Source organism: Platalea leucorodia, assembly GCF_965183815.1.
Source record: "Platalea leucorodia genome assembly, chromosome: 24".
Classification (NCBI taxonomy): Eukaryota; Metazoa; Chordata; class Aves; order Pelecaniformes; family Threskiornithidae; genus Platalea; species Platalea leucorodia.
Window position 1 is genome coordinate 1,304,672 of NC_138846.1, and position 26,842 is coordinate 1,331,513.

A 26,842-nucleotide genomic window follows, 5' to 3' on the forward strand; every position below is an offset into this window, starting at 1 on the left:
CTCGTTCTCACCTGGCGGCGGCGGCACCCAAGTCTCGCGGGATTTCCCGGGCTATAAATAGCCCCGCTGCGGGGCGTGGCCCTCAGTGCCCGCCCGGGCCGGGGGACGGGGCGGAGGGGGCGCGGCCGGGCCCGGGGCTAAAGGTCCCGGGGCTGAAGGTCCCGGGGCTAAAGGTCCCGGGGCAGCCCGGGCGAGCCAGGGCGGTTGTCCTGAAGGGGCAGGGCCGCGGCCTGTGAGGGCCGAAGCCTGTGAGGGCCGAGGCCTGCTCCTGCGGCCTGTGAGGGCCGGGGCCTGGTGTTGAGGGGGGTCTCGCCCCCTCGTTCCCCAGGACAGGCCCTGCAGGGCCGGAGTGGCAGCCGCTGTCCCGCCGTCGCTTCCCTTGTGGTTTAGCTCCCGGTGCTGAGCAGGGCGGACCTGGCCCCGCGAGAGCCCCGGGCAGGTGGGGCAACTGCGGGCAGCCCCTGCCTGTCCCCTGCCTGTCCCCTGCCTGTCCCCTCTCCTTTGCTTCGCTCCTTCCTCCATCTGCTGGTGCCAAGCGCTGAGCTGGGGTGCTGGCGTTCGCTCCCGCTTTTCCATCCTTCCGCGCAGACAAATTCAGGGAACATCGGCCCTCCCGCCGTCTTTTTTTTTTCTCTCCAAGAGCTCGTGATTTATTAGGAACGAAATCAAATTATGTTTTATCACCAGCCTGGGTAACAGAGGGCTGAAAGATTAAATTCCAGCACGACAGCCGGCGGTGAGGGAAGGGACGGGAATCATATCTCTGTTTGGTTACAGCGCGTTACTATCGGGCGCTGGGCTCCGGGAGACAAATCACGGTTTTCTTGAGGGAATCTTTCTTTAATTTATTTTTTTTTTAACCTGCCGCAGCCATCGGGGTGACTGGGGTGAAATGGCGGCTGTCCCTACCCCAGGCGAACGAGCCCCGGGCTGCGGGGCCGCGTTTCTCTGCCCGCCCGGTGGATTTGGGAGAAAATCCTGGGACCTGAGGGTGGGTTGGAAGAGATTTCTGTGCTGCTGCGAGGAGGCGGTGAGCCTCCCGCCGTCCTGGGGAATAAATTAGAATACATCTCGGGAATAAATTAGCCGGATGGCGAGGAGGGGAGATGTGTTTCCCGGGGAAAGGAGGCCGCCTCTTCGGCGAGGTGGAGACACCTCCGGGGCTTGGATTTCGGAGCTCTTTGAAGCCGCCGGGCTTGGTTCGTTCGCACGGCGCCGTTCGAGTTAGAGGGGTTACGGACGGAGAAGAAACTTAATGTCTCTGCCTTCCTCCGTGTCCATCCAGCCGTCTGTCCCTGCTTCCATCCGCCCGCTCCAGCAAAAGCCATTAGGAATGACAAAGCACCTTTTTTGTTTTAAAGATGGGTCCCCGGCAGCGGTAGGCAAATCGCTTGGTTCATGCATAATAAACCAGGCGTGGAAACGCACCGAGTAAGAGGCTGCATTGGTAGGGAAACAAAATCGTTAAGCGAGCCTGTTTGCAGGGTTTTCTGGGGAAAAAAAAATAAAATATATATATATATATGTTAAAAATAAAGCCAGGCTGGGTGCGGAGGGGCTGGCAAACCTCCCCTGCTCCTCCCGGCAGCGGCTCTGGCTAAAAGCCTTGGTGAAATGGGGGCCCGGCGCGCGTCCCGCCGCCCCCTCGGCGGCGTGGTTGGGGTCCGCGGGGCCGGTGGAGCCCCCGTGGCCCCGCTGGGGTCGGGAGCCGGCGCGGAGCTCACCCGCGGCTGAAGCGTTGGGCGCTGGGGCGCGGGGTTTGTCCCCCCCCCCGGGGTGGCGGTGGCAGCCGTGTCCCCAACCCCGCTGGCCGTGCCACCGCCGGGTCCCCCGTGGGGGGTTCACTCGCGCCCGCGATGCTCCCCGCGGAACAAAGACGACCCGCAGCCCCTTTTTTAACATTTATATTTATATATATATATAAAAAAATTAAATATATATAATATATCGTGTTTAAGACTAAAAATATAGTACATAATATTTAAAAAAAAAAAAAAAAAGGAAAATGAAACATAAAAAATGGGAGGTGGGGCGGGGCGGGGGTCACAGATACGTGTCTCTAGGGGTCTAAACCAGCCTGCGCTAAGGGAGGGAGCCGCTCGCCCGCTGCCGGGGGGCTCGGCCGTGCCCTCGGGGGGCCCCTTCCCACCCCGGGACGGGGGGGGGGGGGAAATTTTTAATTTAAAGCTTCGGCTTCGATTCCCGGCACCCGGGGGTGGCTGGGGCGGGCCGCCCGTCCCGCGCTGCCGCCGGGGCTATTGCTATCGGTGTGGGGGTGCAGCACCTGGGGTGGGAGACCCCCCCCCAAAACGGGGCTGTCCCCAGCGGGGGGGACGCGGGGCGAGGAGGAGGATGGTGCGGGGGGGGGTTAAATCAGGCACCATTGCAAGAAATGGCACGCAGTCCTGCAGTCGGAGGCTCAGGCTGGGCGCGGGCTCAGCACCTTCCAGGGTTTGGCCCGTCCTGACAGTACCTTTGGGGGGGGGTTGAGGGGGAAAGGAGGGGGACGGGGACCCCCCCGGCCGTGCCGCTGGGGCTGCGTCGGCAGCAAGGCTCTGCCAGCCCCTTCCCAAACCCTCCCGGCAGCCCCGGGAATTCGTACCTGCAGGCGCCGGGGCCGGCTCTGTCGCTCGGCGGGACGGGGACCCCAAAGCGTGTCCCCCTTCCCTGGGGCAGACCCCCGCGGGGCGGTATTCCCTACCTAATCCCGGGGGAGCGCAGGGACGCCTTCCGGCAGCGACGGCACCGGGAAGGGCTCCCCAGCCAAAACCCACCCTGCGCCTCCAAAACTCATCGCACCCCGGCAAGACCCCCCCCGGCCCCCAGCTCCTGGGCCGGCGTCTGGGCGAGCGTCATCGCTGCAGGCAGCGAAATCGGGGTCCCTGTCGCTGCAGGCAGCGAAATCGGGACCCCCGGCCGCCCAGTGCCTCCCAGTCCCTGGAGCTGGGGGACCGGCCGAGCTCCCGCTCCCCGCTGGTTTGGTTTTTCACGGCTCAAAACATTCGCCAAACCCTCGGGGCCGGAGCGGGAGCGTGGCGGGGTGGGGCTGCGGAGCGGTAACGCTTGCTGGTGGCTGGGAGGGTGCTTATCCCCCTTATCGACATCTTTATATACATTCATAAGAGGGACCCCCCCACGCCGGCAGTGGCGGTGGGACGGAGCCGGCCGGTCCGACGGGGTGTTGCTCGGGGTGTTGCGCGGGGGTCAGGCTGACAACAGCGGGACGGAAACCCACCGCTGCCTGTCCCGTAGGTCCCCATCCTCCGGGACCCCCAGGGCACCCCCGGCTCCGAGGGTGGGCACGGGGGCTGTCGGCGGGGGGGACGGATGGCGAAGGGGGGAGCCGGGGCTGTCCCCGAAATCAAGGCACAGGGAATGGGAACGGGTTGGGACGGGGCTTTTTTGGGGCAGAAACCGGGCATTGCATATGTGTATGTACGTACGGACACGTATATACAGACATACAGCACCTCCCTGCTCCCTCGCACAGGGGTCTGGAGGGGATGGGGGGGCCTGGGGGCAGCTCCTGCGCACCCCTCGCTCCTGGGGTGCTGGCTCGGGGGCGCTGGGGACCCATCGGGGCAGGATCCGGCCCCGCGGAGCTCGGAGAGGGGGGGATCGGGGGCGGCGGGAGAGCGGAGGCTGCAGAGCCGGCCCCGCCAGCCGCACGGACCCGCACGCACCCGCTGGGGCTGGGTGGGATTTGGGGGATGGGGTGGGCACGGCGGGGGGGGGAACGATGCCCCCCAACCCTCTCCCTCCTCCGGGAAGGTACCGAAAAGAAAGAACTGAATGAGTGGAAGCTCGAAGAGACTCGGGGGCACGTCCCCGCCGGCAGCAGACCCCGCGGAGGGGCGGCACGGCGCGTGGAGTCCAGCCGCCGGAGGAGAAGCGGGGCAGGAGGGTCGGGATGAGCCCCTGAATATCAGGGGACAGTCGTGAGGTACCTGCGGACCCCCGCTGCCTGCACCCTCCGCCTCGGCGCTGCCTGCCAGCCCCTGCCCGCCCTAAACGTGCGTCTGCATCCGCTGCTGGAAGCGCTGCCCATAGTCCGAGTGCTGGGAGGTGTAGGAGAAGCGGGTGGCGCTGGCGTACTTGCCCATGGGGTCGTAGGCGTCGTAGGGTGCCCGGTCCAGGCTGGGGGGCTGACCGTACCCCAGGCGATAGGTGGCATAACCGGCGCCGGCCGGGAAAGCGGCGTGACTCCCGTAGTTCTCGTAGGAGAGCTGGCTTGCCGTCTCGCCGCCCGCCGTGCCGGGAGGGGGTCCGGGTCCCGGCGCCGCCTCGGCGTTGTAGTCGGAGGCCGGACCGCGGCTGTAGGTGTTGAGCTGAGCGTAGCCGCTGGAGTGGGAGAGGCGGGAGGGCGGGCGGGTATCGTAACGCGCCGGGCCGGGGTTGCGGTAGTCGGCGTAGAGGACGGTGCGGGAGGACGGGCGGTCCTCGTGGGCGCGGACGTTGTAGTAGCCGTTGGTGGGGTCCTGCGAGGAGAGCGGGGGGATGCGCTGAGCCTGGCGGGGCTCCGTGGGGAGATGACCCACGAGTCCCAGCCCTTTCCCCTCCACCGAGCGTCCCGCAGCCAAAACCTGGGACAAAACCAGGACCTGCCCCTCTTTTACGCCCCCCACGCGCCCCGGCACCGTCACCGGACCTTGAGCTCGTACTCCTCGCGGGTGTCGATGGTGTCACAGCGAAGGTCCTGCTTCAAGTCCACGTCGTCCTTGAACGACTGCAGAAGGGGGGAGAGAGGGGCTCGTTCCTCCCTGGTCCCATCCATCCCGGCGCGGGGCGGGATGCTGCGGGGTGGCCCCCCGGCGTGGGGTGTCCCTTACCGAGTAGATGGCCTTCATGACGCGGGTGGCCGTGGAGACGCTGGCCGTGTCCTCCTCGCGGTCCGCGTGCAGCGTCAGGGGCTCCCTGTTCACCGTTTCCACCTTGATGTCCAGCTTGCGCAGGGTGACGTCCTTGCGGCCTGGGGACACGCGGGACCGGGGCTGGAGGCGGCCGCCGGCAGCATCCTCCCACTCCCGCCCCGTGGGTGGCATCCCTGCCGCGGGTAGCACCCATGGTCCCCTCTGCCGTGGCTGCAGACCCCCCGTGCCCCCCACTCACTTCCTTTCCGGCGCCGGTAGAGGAAGCAGGCGAGCGCGACGAGGAAGCTGATGACGAGGATGCTGGCCCCGATGGTGGCACCGGCGATGATGCCCACGGGCAAGACCTCTACAGGAGACGGGGAGACGTTAGCTGGGGACAGGGGACAGGGGCACTGCCAGGAGGCGGCCGCGGCAGGAGGGCCGAAGCCCCGTCGCCTGCAAGACCCGAGACGTAGCCGGGCTCCCCGGCGTGCCAGGCGGCCGCGGTGCCGTGCCGGCGCTACCTTTCTCCTCCAGCTGGATGATGGCGGTTCCCGGCCCGAAGCTGTTCCAGGCCGTGCAGTTGTAGCGGGTCTGGAAGTCGGCATCCATGACGTTGTTGATGGTGAGGGTGGAGAGGACCCCGCTGCCCGTGTTTGTCCGCTCCACCGTGTACCGCTCCAGCGTCCCTGCCTCCAAAATGTTCTCCTTCCAGGCCCACGCCTGGCCCCGCCGGGGTAGGGGAGAGGGGGCTGCGTCAGCACCCGCAGCTCAGCGTGGTCCCCAGCACCCCCCGGCCCCCCGCCGCGGCACTCACGATGCGGTCCGGGGGCGGCGTGCTGCCGATGAAACACTCCACCTTGCCGCGGTCCCCGCGCACCGCGTACTGCACGGCCTCGCTCGAGATGATGGGGGGTCCTGTGGGAGGCAAAGGCGGGGGGGGCTCGACCGAAACCCCAGGTTTGGCGGGGGGCCGCGCCGCGCCGCAGGCACCGCTCGTCACGGGCATCGCAACCGCATCGACCCCTCCGTGTCCTGGATGGGGGCCTGGCACGGGGCGGGGGCACTCACCGTTGACGAAGAGGGTGACCTCGCGCTCGCCCACGCCGATGCGGGGGACGATGGCTTTGCAGACGTACTGCCCCGCGTCGGCTTGCGTGACGGACTTCAGGTACAGCTGGTTGCTGTTGCTCAGGACCTGGGTGCAAGCGCCATGGGGGCATCAGGGCGGGGGCAGGACACCCCCGGCCCACCCCCCTGCAGCGCGGCCGCCGGACCCTACCATGTTGGACTCCTTTTTGGTCCAGGTGAGGGTCAGCGGTGGGTTGCCGGACCACACACACGTCAGCGTCACGTCGGAGCCGATGTCCGTGATGGTGGGTTTGGGGTCCACCACGATCCGAGGGGCAACTGGAGAGGGGGGGCAGAGGGTGAGGAGCAGAGCCGGGGAGCCCGGGGGGGCCGGGGCCGGGGGCTGCCCCACTCACAGTGCACGTCCACCAGCGTGCTGACGTTGGTGCTGCCGATGTCGTTGTGCACCTCGCAGGAGACGGGCTCCGTGAAGAAGGTGTAATCCACCTGCGTGTCGTACTTGTTCTCCTTGGCGTCCTCGATGATCACCCCCCCCTTGGCCCACCTGCAGGGGGGCAGACACCCAAGGTGGGCGCGTTCAGGGGGTGCACGGGACCCCCATGGTCCCTTTGTCCCCCACCCCGTCCCCGTATGATGCCGAAGCCAAGCCAGGAGGTTGGGGAGGGACCTCCTGGGGTCCCGCGGGACCCTCACCTGTAGCCTTTGATCTCGGGGTTGGCGGTCGCCATGCAGGTGAACACGACCCTCTCGCCCTCCTGCACCGTCTGGGGCTGGATGGACAGGGTGACGGTCGGGGGATCTGCGGGAGGGCGGACGGAGCCGTCACGGGCGCTGGCACAGGGACAGCGTGACAAAGGGAGAGGGGACAAAGGGAGAAGCCCCCTGCCCGGCGCTGCCCGGGCTGCCTGCGCCGCCCCCTCCCCACGCTGCCACCCAGGGCACGGCCGGCGGCGCGGGAGATCCCAAAAGCTCTGATGCTCGGTGTGGGCACCCAGCATCCCTGCCTGGCGTGGGTGCTCGCTCTGGGTGCCCTGCATCTCTTCCCAGTGTGGGCACCCAGCATCCCTGCCCATCATGGGTGCTTGCTGTGGGCACCCAGCATCCCTTCTTGGTGTGGGTGCTTGCTGTGGGCACCCAGCATCCCTGCCTGGTGTGGGTGCTCGCTTTGGGTGCCCCACATCCCTGCCTGGGGTGGGTGTTCACCGTGGGTGCCCAGCATCCCTTCTTGGTGTGGGTGCTTGCTGTGGGCACCCAGCATCCCTGCCTGGTGTGGGTGCTCGCTTTGGGTGCCCCACATCCCTGCCTGGCGTGGGTGCTCACCGTGGGCACCCAGCATCCCTTCTCGGTGTGGGTGCTCGCTCTGGGTGCCCCACATCCCTGCCTGGCGTGGGTGCTCACTGTGGGTGCTCACTATGAGCACCCAGCATCCCTTCTCAGTGTGGGTGCTTGTGGGGCACCCAGCATCCCTTCTCGGTGCGGGTGCTCACTATGAGCACCCAGCATCCCTTCCCAGTGTGGGCGCCCAGTATCCCCGCCCAGTGTGGGTGCTTGCCTTGGGCACCCAGCGCCTCCGCCCGGCGTGGGTGCCGGCGGTGGGTGCCGAGCCTTCCCTCAGCAGCCACTGGAGGTCGGTGTTCACCACGAAGTCCCAGCCTGGCCTCCCACCTCCAGCCTGGCACCGGCCGGGTGGCACTGGGCGAATCCCCGCCCTGGGCACAGCCCCTCTGCAGGGACCCGGCTCCAAGCACGGGGCTGGGGTCCCCCGGGCACCCCACGATGCCCAGGCACCCCGAGAACTCATCTCCAGTTCCCTGCCCCAGCTCCCCCCCTGTGCCACCGACACGCAGGGATCGTCCCCTCCGCCCCCGGCACCGACTCACGGTGAACGTTGAGCTTGACGGAGGTCTCCTTGCCCGCCGGGATGGCATCGTTGGTGCTGCGGCAGGAGAACACCCGCCCGATGTCGAGGTCGCTTGGGTTGATGGCGAGCTGGCTGGTGGTTGTCTCCCGCTTGCCGTCGGCCAACACCTCCTGCCGGGGAGAGGGGACGGTCACCGTTGGCTCCCAGCACCGCGCTGGGGACACCGAGGCACGGCGTGGGGCGGAGGGGATGGACGCGGGGGTCCCGGTGTGTCCCCGTACCGTGCTGGTGATGGCTCCGTCCTGCTGGAGCCCATCCCGGTACCAGACGATGGTGGCCGCCGGCTTGGCGCTGCGTGCCCGGCAGGTCAGGTTGTACGGCGTCCCCGCGCGCAGCAGGATCTCGGGGGCTCCGTCGATGGTGGGGTCCTCGGGGGGGACTGCAGAGGGGAGAGGGGACACTGGGTGGGTGCCGGCTGCGGGGGGACGGGGCGCCTGCCCGCAGCCCTGGGCGCAGGCAGACCCCGCTCCAGGCCACGGGATGCTGAAAAATTGATGCTGCTCTGATAAAGGGAGGGCGATTAAGGGCAGCGGAGGCAGGCCTCCTCCCCGCTGCCTGCAACTGCAGGCAGCATTTGACAGCGGAGCGTCAACCGGGCCGCCACCGCCTGGGTATTAATCCCCTTTTTGAGCAGGAGCTAAAGCCCCGTTACTGATTTATTAGGGCTCGGTTCTCGGAGAGAGGTAAAACGTTTGGCGTTGGGAAGGAAACCCCGTGCTGGCAGAAGCCGGGGCTGGAGGCTGGGCTGGGGTGTCCCCGAGGCAGGGGCCTGGAGAGGGGGCTTGGGGGGGGGGTATTCGTGCCGCGCGTGCGGAGATGGATGCGCTGGAACGGCCCCGGCTGTTTGCGAGCCGCCCCGGGGAGCTGGCGGCAATGATGGAAACGGGGACTGGGTGTTTGGCGGAGGAGTGCGGCTGTAGGACAGGCAGAGGCGGTTGTAGGATGGGCAGAGGGAGAGAAGGTCTCCCCTCTCTGGGGACCCCAATACCCACAGGAGCCTCCTCTGCCCGGGGACCCCCCTGCCCGGGGACCCCCTGCCCTGCCCCAGGCAGGGGGTGCAGGGGGACCCCGCTGAGCTCGGCAGGGGATGGAGGAGACCCCGGGTACCCCCCAGCCTTGGCAGTGCCACCCCAAAGACGCTGGGACGGGGCTGTTCCCACCGGCTCACAGCCCCCCTTCGGGCTGGGGGGTCCCCGGGGACCGTCCCTGCCCGGGGGCGCGGGGAGACGCTCCAGCGGCTGCGGCGCGGGGAGAGCCGCGCTGCTCAGTACCCCAGCCACATCTCCTGCGCGCGCCTTTTATCTCTCGTCTTTCTAATGGGAATTTCAATGCCAGGGGAAGAACGAGAAAGAGGGGGAAAAAAAAAAATTAAGAAAAGCAAGAAATCCGCCCCGAAACCCCATTCATGCAACATTTCTGCTGCGGCTCCGGCATCTTCTTTGCTTTTTTTTTTTTTTTTACAAGACACAAAAGTCGGGGAAATCAAAGTTACTGCACTCGTAGGTCCCGTAACTCAGCCACGGCGTGAATATAGATTAAGGCATTAAAGATAATGGCACATCCAGGCTGCCGGGAGGGAAGGGGGAGGGCGGCAGCGCAGGCAGCCACAGCCTTTCCCGCGCCTGCGAGCAGCCGCGCCGCCTGCGATGGCTCGGGGGCCGCGGTGGGGGCCGCGGTGGGGGCCGCGGTGGGGGCCGCGGTGGGGGCCGCGGGGTACGGTGCGGGGCTGGCTCCTTACTCAGCACGGTGAGCTTGGCCCGGCGGGATCGCAGCGCGGCCTCGGTGGCCTGGCACTCGTACACAGCGTCATCGGAGAGCTCGGCGTCGGTGATCTCTAGGTTGTACTGGCCCGAATCGGCCGTGCCCACGATGCGGTAGCGTGGCCAGGCTGCGGGGAGAGCAGAGGGGGGTCAGCGCAGAGGGGACGGGGTTCACCCCAGTTCTCCAGGGCCCCTTTTTTAGGGAGGAGAGGCTGGTGCGGAAGGGAACCCCCGGTCATGGAGAAGCAGCTCCTGCCCGTTTGGGTACGGCCTGGGCAGACCCGCGGGGCTGCCAGCGTGCACCCTGTGCCGGCCCCAGTGGGGACACAGGCAGCCAGCCGGGACCTGGCACACGTGGGATCCCTGGCGCACATGGGATCCCTGGGACATGGGGGATCCCTGGGACATGCGGGATCCCTCATGCACATGGGATCCCTGGGACATGCGGGATCCCTGGTGCACGTGGGATCCCTGGCACATGCGGGATCCCTGGCGCACGTGGGATCCCCGGCACATGTGGGATCCCTGGTGCCCGTGGGATGCTCGGTGCGCGCCGGGCCCCCGGTGCACGCAGGAGGGAGCAGAGCGCCAGCACCGGGCCCCAGCCGGTGCTTTGCTGCCGGGGCACATGGCACTGGCCCCGCAGCAGCCGGGGACGCTGCACAGAGCTGGGACACGGGCCGGGGGGAAGCAGCACCGCAGGAGATGTAGCACCCGCACGGTGACAGCCCCTTCCCCGCACGGTGACGTCCCCGGAGCTGCCCGCCGCCCCGCGGGTACCTTTGAGCCCCTGCCCCATGCCCAGGGCGAGGCCGTCTTTGGTCCATTGCACGATCCCGGAGTAATTGAGCACCACGCAGGAGAGGACGATCCTCTGGCCGGCCACCACCGTCTGGTCCTCCGGCTCCTCCACGAACCGCGTCTGTGCCACTGGGGAGAGAGGAGGGGGATCGGCCAGGGCCCGGGGTGCCCCGCACGCCGGTGGCTGTGCCGGCAGCACCCGGTGCTCCGTCATGCCGGTGGCTCCAGCATCGTGGAGCCGCCTCCAGCACGGCCCCGCCGGGGCCCCCCCAGAGCCGCCCGCGGTCCCCGGAGGTTTCGGAGGGGCTGCCGGGGGTGTGGGACCCCCCAAGCTGGGCTCTGCCGAGCCCCCGCCCCGCGCAGCAGCCGGGATTGATCTCGGTGTCCCGTCACGGCACTGGTCACGCGGCCAGCGGGTATCGACCAGGACGCGGCGGGGGGAACGCGTGGGGCGTGCCTGACACACGCGTGTGCTGCCGGCCCCGGGCAGGGGATGGGGACCAGGACCCCGGGAGGGCAGCGGGGAGAGGGGCATCTCGGCGGAGGAGCCGCCTATCCCCGGCGGTTTCCTCCCTTAAAAGCCATTTTTCTAAAATATTCAAATTATTTCCGCCATGGCGCGGGAGAGGGGAAGGCAGAAATCCCTTCTGAGGATGAGCGAGCTGCAGATAACGAAGCCGCTAAGTCCCCAGCATGGCCTCCGCCTGCGTGGCCCGGCTGGGCACGGCACAGCACGGCACGGCTGTGCCGCTCGCCGGGGTGCCCCATGGCCTTGCCACGGCCGTGCCGGGCACAGCCACAGCTCGGGCACCCCAACCCGCTTGGCTTTGTCCCCAGCTTGTGCTGTGCCCCCAGAGAGCCGGGGGCTCCGGGCTCCCTCCTGCCTTTGATCCTGCAAACAAAGCCCCCGACAGCTCCCGAAATCCCCGCGCCGCGGCCCAGGCTGCTGCCGCCTCCCTTCCCGGCAGCCCCCGCTTTCCCGCCGGCCCTGAGGACGCCGCGGTGCCGAGGCGCAGCCGGGCTGCCTGTCCCTGTCCCCGCCAAGGGGGCCGGGACGCGCTGGCGCTTGGCACCCTCCTGGCCCAAGGTCCCCCACCACCGCCCCGGCGCCTGCCCGCGGGTGCTGGCATGGGGCGGGGTACGGCAATGAGCTGGAGGGACCCCACGGCCCACGTGCGGCACCCCCGGGTGCCAGGCTGTGCCGACAGGTACGCCGGACGAGTCAGCGCCAGGCATCCCCAAAACCCCAGGATGGGGCACCCCAGGATCCCAGGGACCTGCTCCCCTGGGATTGCTGGGACATGGCACCCAGGATCCCCGGGATGGGGTACCCAGGGATCCTTGGGATGGGGTACCCCTGGATCAGGCACCCCCGGATCCCTGGGACATGGCATTCCAGGAGGGGGTACCCCAGGATCCCCGGGATGGGGTACCCAGGGATCCCTGTGCTAGGACACCCCGGATCAGGCACCCCAGGATCCCTGGCATGGGGCACCCAGGGATCCTTGGGATGGGGTACCCCTGGATCAGGCACCCCCGGATCCCTGGGACATGGCATTCCAGGAGGGGGTACCCCAGGATCCCTGGGATGGGGTACCCAGGGATCCCTGTGCTAGGACACCCCGGATCAGGCACCCCAGGATCCCTGCGACGGGGCACCCCAGCACAACAGGGTGCAGCAAACAGGCCCCACAGCACCGCTGGCCGCGTACCCCAGGACCTGCAGCCCGCAGCGGTGATTTGGGGACCGTCACTGCCTCCGGCCACCCTGGGGTGACCCCGCGCCGTGCCCCGGCCCCCCCAGCCCCAGCCCACGCCCCGTGGCCCCCAGAGAGGGGAGACAGAGCAGGGATGCGGGCAGGGAGGGAGAGATAAAGGGAAGGAGAGAGCGGGAGAGGCAGGGGAAGGAGGGGAGGGATGGAGCAGGAATGGGGGGGCCGAGGGGAGGGGGAAATAAAAAGCAGAGCGGAGATCAAAGAGGAAGGTGCCTGGAGAGAGGTGGGTGTGAGGGAAGATCAGAGCCGGGGAAGGGGGAGCGAGACGGGTGGGAGGAGGCGCAGGCAGCGGCGGCCGCCTGCCAGCCAGCGCGGGGGGGACCCGCAGCCCTCTGCCCGCCCGACGGGCCCGGCGGGCAGCGGGCTGGCGTGGCGCGGGGCTGGCGTGGCGCGGGGCTGGCATGGCGTGGGGCTGGCAAGGGGCTGGCGTGGCGCGGGGCTGGCAAGGGGCTGGCAGGGCGTGGGGCTGGCGTGGGGCTGGCAGGGCGTGGGGCTGGCAAGGGGCTGGCGTGGCGTGGGGCTGGCAAGGGGCTGGCGTGGCGCGGGGCTGGCAAGGGGCTGGCAGGGCGTGGGGCTGGCAAGGGGCTGGCGTGGCGCGGGGCTGGCGTGGGGCTGGCGTGGGGCTGGCAGGGCGTGGGGCTGGCAAGGGGCTGGCATGGCGTGGGGCTGGCGTGGGGCTGGCAGGGCGTGGGGCTGGCAAGGGGCTGGCAGGGCGTGGGGCTGGCAAGGGGCTGGCGTGGCGTGGGGCTGGCGTGGGGCTGGCGTGGGGCTGGCAGGGCGTGGGGCTGGCGCGGGGCTGGCGTGGCGCGGGGCTGGCAAGGGGCTGGCAGGGTGTGGGGCTGGCATGGCACGGGGCTGGGATGGCACGGGGCTGGCATGGCACGGGGCTGGGATGGCACAGGGCTGGGATGGCACGGGGCTGGGATGGCACGGGGCTGGCATGGCACAGGGCTGGGCTGGCACAGGGCTGGGATGGCACAGGGCTGGGATGGCACGGGGCTGGCATGGCACGGGGCTGGGATGGCACAGGGCTGGCATGGCACGGGGCTGGCATGGCACAGGGCTGGCACAGGGCTGGGATGGCACGGGGCTGGCATGGCACAGGGCTGGGATGGCACGGGGCTGGGATGGCATGGGGCTGGCATGGCACAGGGCTGGGATGGCACAGGGCTGGCATGGCACGGGGCTGGGCTGGCACAGCATGGCTGATGTTTTCGGCGGCTAAAGGTGACAAGGGCAGGCAGCGAGGCGCTGGCCGCTCTGGATGCGTTGCCCTCCTCCAGCCATGCCAGCACCCCTGGTGCAGGGGATGCTGCCCCTGCCCAGCCCCGGCTCCGGCAAACTCCAACTCGGCTGCTAATCCCGGCAGCGGATAATCGGCCGCCGCGGGTATTTAGGCTGCGAGCTCCCCAGGCAGCAGCTCCCTCTTCCCGGCAGGACGAGGGCACCGCCGCAGCGCCGACGCCCCGTGGTACCCACCGGTGTGGAGGGGGATGCGACCGCCACCGGCCCCCCGTGCCCATCACCACGCGCTTGTCCCCAGGCACCGAAACCCCCATCGACGGGACCCTCCTGCACCCCAGCGCCCGACGCAGCGGTTCCCCGGGGCGGGGACTGGCGGGTGGCAGTGCCACCCCCCCGTGCCAGCCGAGGTGGCAGGGCGCCAGCGGGTGCTGGCGGCGGTTGTCAGAGCGCGGGAGCCATCAGCACGCGATGCGCGCCGGCTGCCTCCTTCCCTTTCCCTCCCTCCCTCGACGTGGCTTTGCTGGGTGCCCCAAGGAACCGAGGCGGGGGGGCTCGAACGTCTCCCCCACCCCTGCGCTGCCCGTCTTGCCCAGCAAAGGGCTGTTTAGTCTGGCGGAGGGCGATACCGGGCCGGCGGACGCGGGGGAGGCCGCGCGCCGAGCGATTGCCACAGCACAGCGAGCGCTGAAAGTCTTTCCATGTCACGGGGCCTTGACATGATGCCGAGGAGACGGGCGGCTTCCCGAAGGCTGGAGGTTTAAAAAGCAAGGGGTGCCTGCCTCGCCACCGCGCCCCCCTCGCCTCGCCCCCCCGTGCCGCGTTGGCGCCTCGGCACAGCCGATCCCACCCGCTCCTCACCCTGCGGCGGGCACGGCGGGGACCGTGGCACGGTGGCCCTGGCCTCTGGGCGTGCCTGCACACGTGTGTGCATGGGAACACGGGCATGTGCACATAGGAACGCGTTCGTGTGCATGGGAATACGCATGCGTGCATGGGAATGTGCAGGTCTGCATGGGAGCAGGTGCACATGTGCATGGGAACATACCTGTGTGCATGAGAGCATGCATGTGTGCATGGGAATATGCACGTGTGCATGGGAATGAGCCCGTGTGCATGAAAACACATGCATGTGTGCATGGGAATGTGCATGTCTGCATGGGAACACACCTGTGTGCATAACAACACGCATGCGTGCATGGGAACGTGTGCACGTGTGCATGGATTGTGCATGTGTGCATGGGAACACATGCATGTGTGCATGGACTGCGCATGTGTGCATGGGAATACACATGTGTGCATGGATTGTGCACGTGTGCATGGGAATGTGCCTGTGTGCATGGGAACACATGCATGTGTGCATGGGAATACACGTGTGTGCATGGATTGTGCCTGTGTGCATGGGAACACATGCATGGGTGCATGGATTGTGCACGGGTGCATGGGAATACGCACGTGCGCATAGGAGCATGTGCATGTGTGCATGGGAATACACGTGTGCATGGATTGTGCCTGTGTGCATGGGAACACACACGTGTGCATAGGAGCACGTGCCTGTGTGCATGGGAACACATGCATGGGTGCATGGATTGTGCACGTCTGCATGGGAATACGCACGTGTGCATATGAGCATGTGCATGTGTGCATGGGAAGACATGCGTGCATGGATTGTGCACGTGTGCATGGGAACACATGCGTATGTGCATGGATTGTGCATGTGTGCATGGGAATACATGCGTGCATGGATTGTGCACGTGTGCATGGGAACACATGCCTATGTGCATGGATTGTGCACGGGTGCATGGGAACACGCATGTGTGCATAGGAGCACGTGCATGTGTGCATGGGAACACATGCGTATGCGCATGGATTGTGCACGTGTGCATGGGAATACGCACGTGCGCATAGGAGCATGTGCATGTGTGCATGGGAATACATGCGTGCATGGATTGTGCACGTGTGCATGGGAACACATGCCTATGTGCATGGATTGTGCACGGGTGCATGGGAACACGCATGTGTGCATAGGAGCATGTGCATGTGTGCATGGGAAGACATGTGTGCATGGATTGTGCCTGTGTGCATGGGAACACATGCGTATGTGCATGGATTGTGCACGTGTGCATGGGAACACGCATGTGTGCATAGGAGCATGTGCATGTGTGCATGGGAACACATGCATGGGTGCATGGATTGTGCACGTGTGCATGGGAACACGCATGGGTGCATGGATTGTGCACGGGTGCATGGGAACACGCATGTGTGCATAGGAGCATGTGCATGTGTGCATGGGAATACACGTGTGTGCATGGATTGTGCCTGTGTGCATGGGAACACATGCCTATGCGCATGGATTGTGCACGCGTGCATGGGAACACGCATGTGTGCATGGGGGCATGTGCCCGTGTGCATGGGAACGTGCCCGTGCGCACGGGAAGACACGCATGTGCGTTGGGAACATGCGTGTGTGCACGGGAACGCGTCCGTGTGCACGGGGGCAGAGGCGGGCGCGGGGGTCCCGGGGGGCTCTGCCGTGCCCCCGCGTGGCTCGGGCGCGGCCCGGGGCGGCGGCGGGGGCCGGGGAGCCCCGCTCCCGGCCCTGTCTCCCTCTATTTATCAAATGAAGGGCTGATTAAGCCCTGGGGCTGGTGCTCCAATCTCCCTCTCTCTCCTCTCGCTATTAAACTCAGGGTTCAAAGAAAAGCTTTTTATTCGCGCTGACAGCTTTCAGATGGAGCTAAATCTCTCCGTGCTAGAGGTTTTTTTTTTTTATTATTATTTTATCTCTCTCCCTCCTCCCCTTCCTCCTCTCGCTGCTTTTAAATTTAAGCCTTTCCCCCTTCCTCTTCCCAAGTTGTTCGCTTCTATTTATATTGAAAAAAAAAATAGACAGGGAGGGGAAAAAAAAACCCTCCACTGGTTTCATTCTGCGGGAGAGAAAAGAGGATTTGGCTTCCTTGTGGCCCTGCCCGGCCGAGCGGAAAGGGAGAGATGGGAGCGGAGGGCAGGAGGAGGCCGCGGCTGGATGCTGCGGCTGGGGCATCGCCCCCGTCCCCATCGCTGTCCCCCCGCCGCTGTCCCCGCGCTGTCACGGCCCCGGCGCCCCGAGCCACTCGGCACCCGGCACCAGGCAATGGGACGGAAAAAGAAGCGCAAGCGTCGCAGCCGGCCCTGAAATACCGCGGCGGGAGCTGGCGCTGAGGGGACCCCGCGGACCCCTCGCCTGCGACCGCCTGCGTGGGGAAACTGAGGCACGGAAGGGGGCTGAGCTCAGCCCCAGCGCCGCGGCCTGCTGACGCATCCCACCGGGGACGCGGCCCCCCTGGGGACCCATCCTGCCGGGCGCTGGCACGGCGGTGCCGTGCCTCGCCGCGGGGACGTGCCGGCACCGAGACGTGATCGGCCCTGGCACATCTCCGCGCTCCCCCCGCTCCGCCCGGCGTCGGGGGCTATTTTAGGCTCCGGCAGTTTGGGTCCTGCAGCTAAAGCCGGCCACGTCTCGGGACAGGGACACGGGTGGGCTGACGCGGGCGGCCGCAGGGCCAGCGACCCCCCACCCTGCGTGCCCCTGGGGGGCCCGGGGTGGCAGCGGGGCCCCATCCTGACCCCAGGGACGGGGAGCGGGGCTGGGACAAGGCTCCGGCGAGGTTTCCCGGGGAGGACAGGGGGGTCCTGGCTTCGGCGATGCCCCCCACCATCTCCTGCAGCACCCCCAGGTCACCGCTGGCCCCGGCAGGACGGGGACCCCACCGGCGGCCGCCCGACCCACCAGCGCGCTCGCCCGCAGCTCCCAGCCAGCAAATTGATGTTTGCTAGAGAGGGTCCCTGTTGCCATCAACAATTTATGAGCCTCCTTCGCCGCGATTACCCCGGCACGACAGCGCTGGCCGGGAACAGGCCGAGCCGCGCGCTCTGAAAGCAGCTTGGCAGGAGAAGCCGCTTCCGCTCCTTGTTCGAAGTCACTCAATGCCCTCTTCTATTTTCTTCTTTTTCCTCTCGGCTTTTTAACGCTAACGTGGCTGGACGGCGGGTGGCAAAGCCGGAGCAGCTCCGGGGGGGACCCTGGGATGGTGACGCCGGGGGGACCGGCGCGGTGATGCTGGGGGGACCGGCAGCCGGGGATCCATCCCGGTGCCGGCCGCACCATCTGGGGGTCAAAGCTCTGTCCCCTGCCCCGGCTTCGTTATCAGCCCCCGGCGCATCCTCGTCAAAAAGGCATCGACCCCATTTGACCAAAATCTCTCTCCTATAATCCCGCTCCGATTGACATTAATTGAATATTACTATCCTTTAATTCCTCATTAATTGAATCCTGCAGCCGCTGCTCCGTGATGTGCGGGGAGCTGGCAGCATCCCTGCCGTGCCAGCATCCTCGGCGGCCCTTGTCCCCGTCCCTGTCCCCATCCCTGCCGTGCCAGCATCCTCGGCGGCCCTTGTCCCCGTCCCTGTCCCCATCCCTGCCGTACCAGCATCCTCGGCGGCCCTTGTCCCCGTCCCTGTCCCCATCCCTGCCGTGCCAGCATCCTCGGCGGCTGCTTGTCCCCGTCCCCGTCCCCATCCCTGCCGTGCCAGCATCCTCGGCGGCTGCTTGTCCCCGTCCCCGTCCCCATCCCTGCCGTGCCAGCATCCTCGGCAGCCCTTGTCCCCGTCCCTGTCCCCATCCCTGCCGTGCCAGCATCCTCGGCGGCCCTTGTCCCCGTCCCCGTCCCCATCCCTGCCGTGCCAGCATCCTCGGCGGCCCTTGTCCCCGTCCCCGTCCCCATCCCTGCCGTGCCAGCATCCTCGGCGGCCCTTGTCCCCGTCCCTGTCCCCATCCCTGCCGTGCCAGCATCCTCGGCGGCTGCTTGTCCCCGTCCCTGTCCCCATCCCTGCCGTGCCAGCATCCTCGGCGGCCCTTGTCCCCATCCCTGTCCCCATCCCTGCCGTGCCAGCATCCTCGGCGGCCCTTGTCCCCGTCCCCGTCCCCATCCCTGCCGTGCCAGCATCCTCGGCGGCCCTTGTCCCGTCCCTGTCCCCATCCCTGCCGTGCCAGCATCCTCGGCGGCCCTTGTCCCCGTCCCTGTCCCCATCCCTGCCGTGCCAGCATCCTCGGCGGCCCTTGTCCCCGTCCCTGTCCCCATCCCTGCCGTGCCAGCATCCTCGGCGGCCCTTGTCCCCGTCCCTGTCCCCATCCCTGCCGTGCCAGCATCCTCGGCGGCCCTTGTCCCCATCCCTGTCCCCATCCCTGCCGTGCCAGCATCCTCGGCGGCCCTTGTCCCCATCCCTGTCCCCATCCCTGCCGTGCCAGCATCCTCGGCGGCCCTTGTCCCCGTCCCCGTCCCCATCCCTGCCGTGCCAGCATCCTCGGCGGCCCTTGTCCCCGTCCCTGTCCCCATCCCTGCCGTACCAGCATCCTCGGCGGCCCTTGTCCCCATCCCTGTCCCCATCCCTGCCGTGCCAGCATCCTCGGCGGCCCTTGTCCCCGTCCCTGTCCCCATCCCTGCCGTGCCAGCATCCTCGGCGGCCCTTGTCCCCGTCCCTGTCCCCATCCCTGCCGTGCCAGCATCCTCGGCAGCCCTTGTCCCCGTCCCCGTCCCCATCCCTGCCGTGCCAGCATCCTCGGCGGCCCTTGTCCCGTCCCCGTCCCCATCCCTGCCGTGCCAGCATCCTCGGCGGCCCTTGTCCCCGTCCCTGTCCCCATCCCTGCCGTGCCAGCATCCTCGGCGGCCCTTGTCCCCGTCCCTGTCCCCATCCCTGCCGTGCCAGCATCCTCGGCGGCCCTTGTCCCCGTCCCTGTCCCCATCCCTGCCGTGCCAGCATCCTCGGCGGCCCTTGTCCCCGTCCCTGTCCCCATCCCTGCCGTACCAGCATCCTCGGCGGCCCTTGTCCCCATCCCTGTCCCCATCCCTGCCGTGCCAGCATCCTCGGCGGCCCTTGTCCCCGTCCCTGTCCCTGTCCCCATCCCTGCCGTGCCAGCATCCTCGGCGGCCCTTGTCCCCGTCCCTGTCCCCATCCCTGCCGTGCCAGCATCCTTGGCGGCCCTTGTCCCCGTCCCTGTCCCCATCCCTGCCGTGCCAGCATCCTCGGCGGCCCTTGTCCCTGTCCCTGTCCCCATCCCTGCCGTGCCAGCATCCTCGGCGGCCCTTGTCCCTGTCCCTGTCCCCATCCCTGCCGTGCCAGCATCCTCGGCAGCCGCTTGTCCCCATCCCTGTCTCCATCCCCGCTGCCTCCGGACCCTGTGCCCTGGCTCCGCTCCCGGTGCTGGCGGGTCCTCCCCATCCCGGCAGGAACGGAAAGTATTTCAACACCATCATATGACGCCAGCGCATCGTTGGCGAGTGCCCAGCGCCCGGGCTTGGGAGGCACCGGGACGGGGCCGCATCCAGCCTGGTCCCCCCTGCTGCCATCTCGGGGGACATCGCTTCGCCCAGCCGCCGCTGTGTGTGACGCCGTTACTTCTGCACGGACGATGGTGGTGGCGGAACCGGGGCTGTTTTAACCCAAAACTCCCCCCGAGGCGGGAAAGCAGGCATGGGGGGCACGGGAGCCCCCGCAAACCGCCCACAGACCCCGCCATGGCTGTGCCGTGCCTCAGTTTCCCCCGGGGCTGTGTGTCCCTTCCCATGGCTGGGGACACTCGGGCGTCCCCGGCGTCCCCGGCAGGCTGGCAGGGTGCTGGCGGGGGCCGCTCCCTGCCTCCCCCTCCGCTCCCCGCTCCCGAAGCCGGTGGTAGCGAAGCTCTCCGGGGAAAGGATGCTCCAGTTATTTTCATTTTTTAAAAGGCAAAATTATAAAAACAAATGAGGAGGAGATTGGTTCCCCTCCCCCGGCCCCGCCGCCTCTCTTCCCTGCCCGCTTTCGGCAGCGCCGGGTCCCCACCGCCTCCCTGCGCCCCGGCCGGGGTCACCTTGACCGTGCCACCCCGGCACAGCATCCCCTGGGATCCCACTGGGACCGGGGCTCCCCATCCCCTCCGTGGCACCGAAGGCCCCGTGGTGACCCCGGCCCTGCCGTCCCCCCACGTCCCCAGCAAACCAACGTGCCGCATCCCCCCGCCGCGGCACCGGCTTCTCCCGTAACCTCCCGATTTCTCATTTCCCGGCCCGGCCGCCATCGCTGGTGACACCAATCTCACAACAAATTTAGCAGCTCATTTCCCGACCGATGAAATATTCCACCTCGATTATTCCCTGGGCAGGGAGACGGGCGCTGCCGTGCCGCGCCAGCACCTCCGTGTCGGACCCCATCAAGAGCCCGGCGGGAAGATGCCCGTGGCGGCGGGGAGAGGCCCTGGTAGCCCGGGTACCGCTCCCGGGGCAGCATCCTCAGGTTGCCATGGCCCCCAGGAGATGCTGCCCGTTCTGGCGGGGAAACTGAGGCACGGGGAAGGGAGAGCCCGGAGGGAGGTGGGGGCCCATCAGCGCAGCGATAACCCCGTCCCCTCCGCCGCCGGCGTGACCCCACGCTCCCGACCCATTCCCAAATTTTCCACCCAAATCTCCTGCCTTTCGCAGCCCGCCGGGGCAGACGGCAGGGGGAGATGGGCCGAGGCCCCACGTCGTCATTAGAGGCAGGGTAAAAATACGCAACGCGGGGACCATGCGAAACAATTTTCAATTAAAATCTCGTTGGGAAGAGGCATAAATACCGGGGGAGATGACGTGGTGGAATTGGGTTCTATTTTTCCTTCCTGAGGAGCCTTAAATATTCCCCACCTAATAATAATAATATAAAAAAAAATGAACTCCCGACTTACGAAACAACATATAAATTCCCCTCGTAATTACATTACTTTCAGCGCTGCAAAGATGCCAATAAAATATAAACCAGCGCCGGGCAGAGAGAGAAAATAGAGATGAAAATAAATGAATTGCTTTAGCGCGGTATGGCAAACGAGCCGGGCTGGGGGGGACGGCGGGGGCCCGGACCCCCAATGCTGCCCCCGGGGACCCCCCGGGGCTCGGGGCACGGCCCCAAGGCCACACGCAGGGGTCCTGGGTGGGGTCCAGCCCCCCCCTGCCCCGAGGCTGACCCTGGTTTGGGGGTCCCGGCAGGAATCCCTGCACCCCCAAATCCCGCTCCTGCCCGCAGCTCCTGCCCGCAGCTCCTGCCTGCAGCTCCTGTCCCCCCAGTGCAGGCAGGGGTTGGGGGGCACCGGGGGGTCTTTGTCTCGCACCCACCTGCCCCGCGCTGGGGAGGGACCCCTCGGCCGCCCCAAGTTGGTGGAAAAACTCGGCCCCTTTCTCCTGCCGTTAATCCCGGTGAAAGGGGGCAGCCAGGCAGAAAGACAAAAGCGCTCGGCCGGCCCCAGCGGGGCGATGCGGGGGGCACGGGGGGCCGGGGGCAGCGGGCAAGGGTTGCAAGGGGCCGGAGTGGGGCGATGCGGGGGGCACGGGGGGCCGGGGGCAGCAGGCAAGGGTTGCAAGGGGCCAGAGAGGGGCGATGCGGGGGGCACGGGGGGCCGGGGGCAGCAGGCAAGGGTTGCAAGGGGCCGGAGTGGGGCGATGCGGGGGGCACGGGGGGCCGGGGGCAGCGGGCAAGGGTTGCAAGGGGCCAGAGTGGGGCGATGCGGGGGGCACGGGGGGCCGGGGGCTTGCACGGGAAGCGTGCGTGTGCATGTGTGTGCATGCACCAGCTGCGTGCTCGCACGGGAATGTGTCAGTGTGTGAGCATGCATCAGCTGCATGCTTGCACGGGAGTGTGTGTGTGCACCAGCTGTGTCCTTGCAATGGTGTACGTGTGCACGTGTGTGTGCACGCCAGCCGTGTGCTTGCATGGGTGCGTGTGCGTGGACGCACCCGCCGTGTGCTTGCACGGGTGCGTGTGCGTGCACACCAGCTGTGTGCTTGCATGGGTGCGTGTGCATGTGTGCACACCAGCTGTGTGCTTGCAGGGGTGCGTGTGCGTGCACGCCAGCTGTGTGCTTGCACGGGTGTGTGTGCGTTGACGCACCCGCCGTGTGCTTGCACGGGAATATCTGTGTCTGTAAGGGCTGGGAGCGTGAGCGCAGGCCATGCGTGTGCACACGTGTGTGCCCGCGTGTGCAGCCGTGCGCACGCCCCGGGCGAGGACGGACGCCCCCGCGCCACCCCAAAACGAGCCCCGTCGGCCCCGCGGCACCCCTGGGTGGGGGGTCCCTGCCGGGTCCCGGGGGCCTCTGCAGGCTCCCGGCTCGGAGCCGGGGTGAGGGCGCAGATCGGAGCTGCCTTCGCACCCCAGCCTTCCTCCTCCTCCTCCTCCTCCTCCCGGCGCTGCCCTTTGCACCGCTGCCAAACAAAGGCCTGGGCTGCAGATGTGCGGGACGCTACAGATGTTGCTCCCACCCGGGTTTCCCGGGGTCAGCCCCCCCCCCCGCAGCGCTCCTGCACCCCGAGCATCCCACCCCGTGCCACGTCCCCCGTGCCACCCAGCATCCCCCCGCGGGGCCCCGAGCCCCCGGCGACGGCGCGGACCCCGGCCCGAGCCCCCCGAGCCCCGGGGGGACGCAGGCGTCCGGGCACCCCCCGCGCAGACAGAAGGAGCTGGCGGAGCCTCTCCCCTTATTATTTCCTCTTCATTTCTGGGGCTGTCAGAATTATAGAGCAGTGCTGTTTATTGGCTTGAGTTTAATTAATTTGTGTAATATCCCTGTTAGGAACAATGTCTAATTAAGACTTTTGTTTGTGTGTGTGTGTGGAGGGGGAGGGGAGCTCTTCTTTGGGAAAAGGGGAGCGGGGGGGAATAAAAATCCCTAATCATTAATGAAGGGGAAAAAAAAAACATATTTAAACAGCGCTGGCATCCTTCCACCGAGCTGCTGGTAAGCGCTCTCGTTACAGATGTCTTAATGAGACATCTCTTAATAATGGGATTACCATTCACATTGAATCGGGACGAGCAGCTGTGAGCGCGCGAGGCTCCGATACGGGCCTCCGCGTCCCGACGGATGGATAGGGATGAGCCAGGGGCCGAGCCCCGGCCTCCTCGGCCGCCCCGGGAGCTCAAACGAGGGACGGGGACCGGGGCGCACGCGTCCCGCGCCGTGCCTCAGTTTCCCCCCGGGCGGCTCGAGTCCCGAGCGCTAAAGGCGCCGCCGCGAGCACGGGTAAGGAGATGAGGTTAAATTCCACGTCTCCGACGGAGCTGGCAGCAGCTCGTTTCGATCCCCGGCGAAGGGGGTTTAATAAAAAACCTGAGCCGGGAGGAACTGGGTTTGAAGGGAAGGGAAAAAATGGATGGGGATGGGGCGCGGGTCGGCGATCCCCCTCCGGCTGGACCCCGAACGCGGTGGGGACCCCACGTTGGCCCCCTGGCCTGGCTGCTCCCTTCCCGAGGGAAAAATAAGGGCAGGAATTTCGGCTCCTTCCTCCCCAGCCGTGCCTGGCTGCGGAGGCATCGCCCCGGCCCGGCGGCAGCGGGGGGGACGCGGCGGGGGGGGAGCCCCCCGAGAGCTGCCCACCCAACCCGCCGGGCTCCCCACGCCTCCCTGGGCTGGGGAGCCCCAGCTGCCGCGTCCCACCCCAAACCGGCCACGTTTCCCAGTCCGTAAGGACGTGGGGCTCTCGGCTCCCACCGCCCCACTGGGGACGTTTGGGGGGGTCCCACGGCCCAGCGGTCCCCAGAGCAGCTCGGTCACCCCAAGCTGGGCACTGGGGTCCCCACCGCTCAGTGGGGTGACAAGCATCGCGTCTCCCACCGCGGGGGGACCCATCGCACTGGGGTGACCCTGGATTTGGGGGGCCGCAGCCCTCCCTCCCCTCTGGGGCTCTGCAGATCCTGCAGCAGGAGAGGCTGGAGCTGGAGGGAGCAGCCCTGGCTCCCGCTCCCGCTCCTGCGGTCAGAGCCCAGCAATGATCCCACAAGCCTGGAATTTGAGGAATTTCCTGCCAAGGCTCTCTGGAAGACGAGGGAGAGAAAGAAAATCCAGAGCTTAACCCTCAGCTCCCCGCGCCGGGCAGGGGGCCGAGAGCCCGGGGAAGGGGCTGGCGGGGCTGGGGGGCATTTGGGGGGGGAACATTTAACTTTGGGGGTTGCTTCTCGCTGCTCCCCAGCTTTTGTGGCCAACGCTGCGGCGCGCAGAGCCGGCCGGAGAGCCGGGGCCCCGCAGCGGGGTTGTGCACGTTCGACGGGGAAAGCAAAGCGCTTTGTGCCTCAGTTTCCCCACTGCCGCTCTCCCGCCTCCTCCTTGGCCCCGGGGACCCTGCTCCAGCCCCGACCCAAACCCACCACCCCGCAGCACCCAGCCCATCGCCCCGCGTCCCCCATCCCATCACGAGCCCCTGAGACGCCTCCGGCCGCCGCCGGCCCGGCCAGGGGGGCTCAGCACCCCAGCCCTCCCCGGGGCCACACGCTGGAGCCCTGCACGCCCCGAACCACGGCAGCCAGCGGCGCAGGATGGGAAATCCCCTCTCGAATGTTTAAACCTATTATTTTAAATCAAATCCACTTGAAAGGTCGTTTTTTTTAAAATAAAAAACCAAAAAGGGAAGGGTGGAAGGAAGAGAGGAGGCGGCTGGAGCCCCCCGCTCCCCCTGCAAGAGGGTCCTGCTCTGGCGGGGGGAGCGATGGGAACCGGGCACCCAGAGCAGCCCCGGGCACCCAGAGCAGCCCCGCTTCGTCCTCAGCACCCTCCGAGCCCGGCAGCGGCACCGGGATATTCCCATCTCCGTGCCCGGCGGGGAGTCAGCACCCACAAGGATGCTCGGAGGCACCCTGGGGAGGGGGCAGCCTGGGTGCCCCCCATTCCCGCAGCTCCCACGGGCTGGGGCTCACTGGGCGTCCCCGATGTCAGAGGCCACGGGCGCCGCCTTCGCCCGGGGAGACCCCAGCGAGGGGGCTGCAGCCTTCGGCCCCCTCCTCTGCCTCGCTCTGCCCGCTCCCCCCCACGCCGGCGACGCTCCGGCGGGCGCAGCGGGGCGCACGCCCGCACCCCCTCGCACGCCCACGTGCGCCCACGCGCTCCCCCGCGCACGCGCGCTCCCTCGCACGCCCACGCGCTCCCTCGCACGCCCGCGCGCACGCTTTCCCCGGCTCCTTTTCTTCGCCGTTCCTATGGCAACCCCTCCAAGGCGCACAACCGCTCTCCGATTGGAAATAAAAGTTGTTTTTCCTCCCCTCCTCCTTTACTCCACTCTTTCGCTTCCCCCCCCCCTTATTTTGATTTCCATTTGGATCATAATCCGCCCGTTGCCATGGCAGCGCTGGCAGCCCTTTATGTCCCAGCCCTTGCAGAAAAGGCCTCTCTCCCCCTTTTTCCCTTCCCGGCTCCTTCCCCAAGTAGCTTTGCTCTTTAAATCCCTCCTTCCCGCCATCCCCTCGCGGCAACGACCGCGGCATCGCCGGGATCCAGCCCGGCACCAGGGCCTGGCGTCACCGGCTGTGCCACGTCTGATGCCACGCCGACGGGACTTTTGCGGTGGGTGGGTGGAAAGGAGCTCTCGCTTTCCGGCCCCGATGGATGCGTCCCAGCAAAGTCCAGGCTGGATCCTGGACCAGAGCTCCATCCCTTTCCCAGATATCCTTAACTCTGCCCCATCGCCCGGCCGCGCTCCTCGCCGAGCATCCTCCCCTGCGGGCTGGTAGCCGGGGGGCTCCTCGCCCGAGCATCCTCCCCTCAGGGCTAGTACCTGGCGCTGCCCGCTTGCCCACCGGAGGGGGATGCGGTGGCCACGCCGCCACCGAGAGAAGCGAGGCGTGGGTCGCGCCGCCGGCGTGGGATGGCCCCTCCGGCCCCTCCGTCTTCCCCGCTCGCCGCCTCCCTCCCGCGCCGTGCCCGCTCCTGGCTGGGAGCAGGAGGTTATGAAAATGAGCTGTGTGCCCAGGAGACTGTAATTATCTGCTAAGTGTGAAAGCTGGAGTGATTAATTAAGAGATAATAAAAAGAAAAGGAGGCTAGAGAGGGAATAACGGATGCTTTGATGATAAAACCTGAGGTAAGGCAAGCAATTAGGGGAATCTTTATGGAGAGTTAGCTATAATCCCCGCGTTGCCCGCGTGGCGGGGGGCTGCGTGTCGGATGGACGGACGGACGGACTCACAGACGGCGGCAGAGGAGCAGCGAGGCCGAACAGCCACTGCATGCCACGGTCCCGCGACCGGAGCTGGCTCCGGCATCCCCGGGGATGGGCTCAGCGGGACGGGCGCGCATCCCGGCGAGCCGGGCGGCAGGATCCCAGGTAGGATCTAGGCCAGGAGCAAAGCTGGCTCGGGATTAAACCCATCCCGAATTAAGGGATGGGAATGTAATTAATGCCGCTCAGCTCTGGTCGGCGGGAGAGAGGTGCCCAGCGACTCGGCTTTCACCGGACGGTTGGGTTGCCAGAGGTCACCGCGGACGGACAGACGGACAGCACCGGGTTCCACAGAAAACAGGCGGCGGAGGCTGCCGGGGGGCTCCGCGGTTGGGCTGCCTCCCCACCGGCGAACCGGGCCCCAGCGCGGCAG

The 26,842-nt window shown here is 67.2% G+C and overlaps 1 protein-coding gene across 2 annotated transcripts in view; it reads right to left on the reverse strand.

The window, feature by feature from the left end:
* Positions 1 to 1,963: 1,963 nt before the first annotated feature.
* Positions 1,964 to 26,842, reverse strand: part of KIRREL1 (kirre like nephrin family adhesion molecule 1) — a gene marked incomplete at its 5' end in the record, with an annotated part of 28,308 nt that continues 3,429 nt past the window's right edge. Inside the window, 14 exons of one of the 2 annotated variants that reach the window (XM_082333354.1) lie at positions 1,964 to 4,478; positions 4,649 to 4,726; positions 4,830 to 4,969; positions 5,110 to 5,217; positions 5,375 to 5,573; positions 5,668 to 5,768; positions 5,922 to 6,048; positions 6,133 to 6,260; positions 6,338 to 6,486; positions 6,636 to 6,741; positions 7,823 to 7,973; positions 8,085 to 8,242; positions 9,602 to 9,751; positions 10,404 to 10,553. In XM_082333354.1, the coding sequence (XP_082189480.1) occupies positions 4,008 to 4,478; positions 4,649 to 4,726; positions 4,830 to 4,969; positions 5,110 to 5,217; positions 5,375 to 5,573; positions 5,668 to 5,768; positions 5,922 to 6,048; positions 6,133 to 6,260; positions 6,338 to 6,486; positions 6,636 to 6,741; positions 7,823 to 7,973; positions 8,085 to 8,242; positions 9,602 to 9,751; positions 10,404 to 10,553 (2,216 nt within the window). In that variant the 3' untranslated portion in view covers positions 1,964 to 4,007. Of the gene's footprint in view, positions 4,479 to 4,648; positions 4,727 to 4,829; positions 4,970 to 5,109; positions 5,218 to 5,374; positions 5,574 to 5,667; positions 5,769 to 5,921; positions 6,049 to 6,132; positions 6,261 to 6,337; positions 6,487 to 6,635; positions 6,742 to 7,822; positions 7,974 to 8,084; positions 8,243 to 9,601; positions 9,752 to 10,403; positions 10,639 to 26,842 lie in introns of those variants that run through there. The other variant, XM_082333353.1, reaches the window with a different exon arrangement.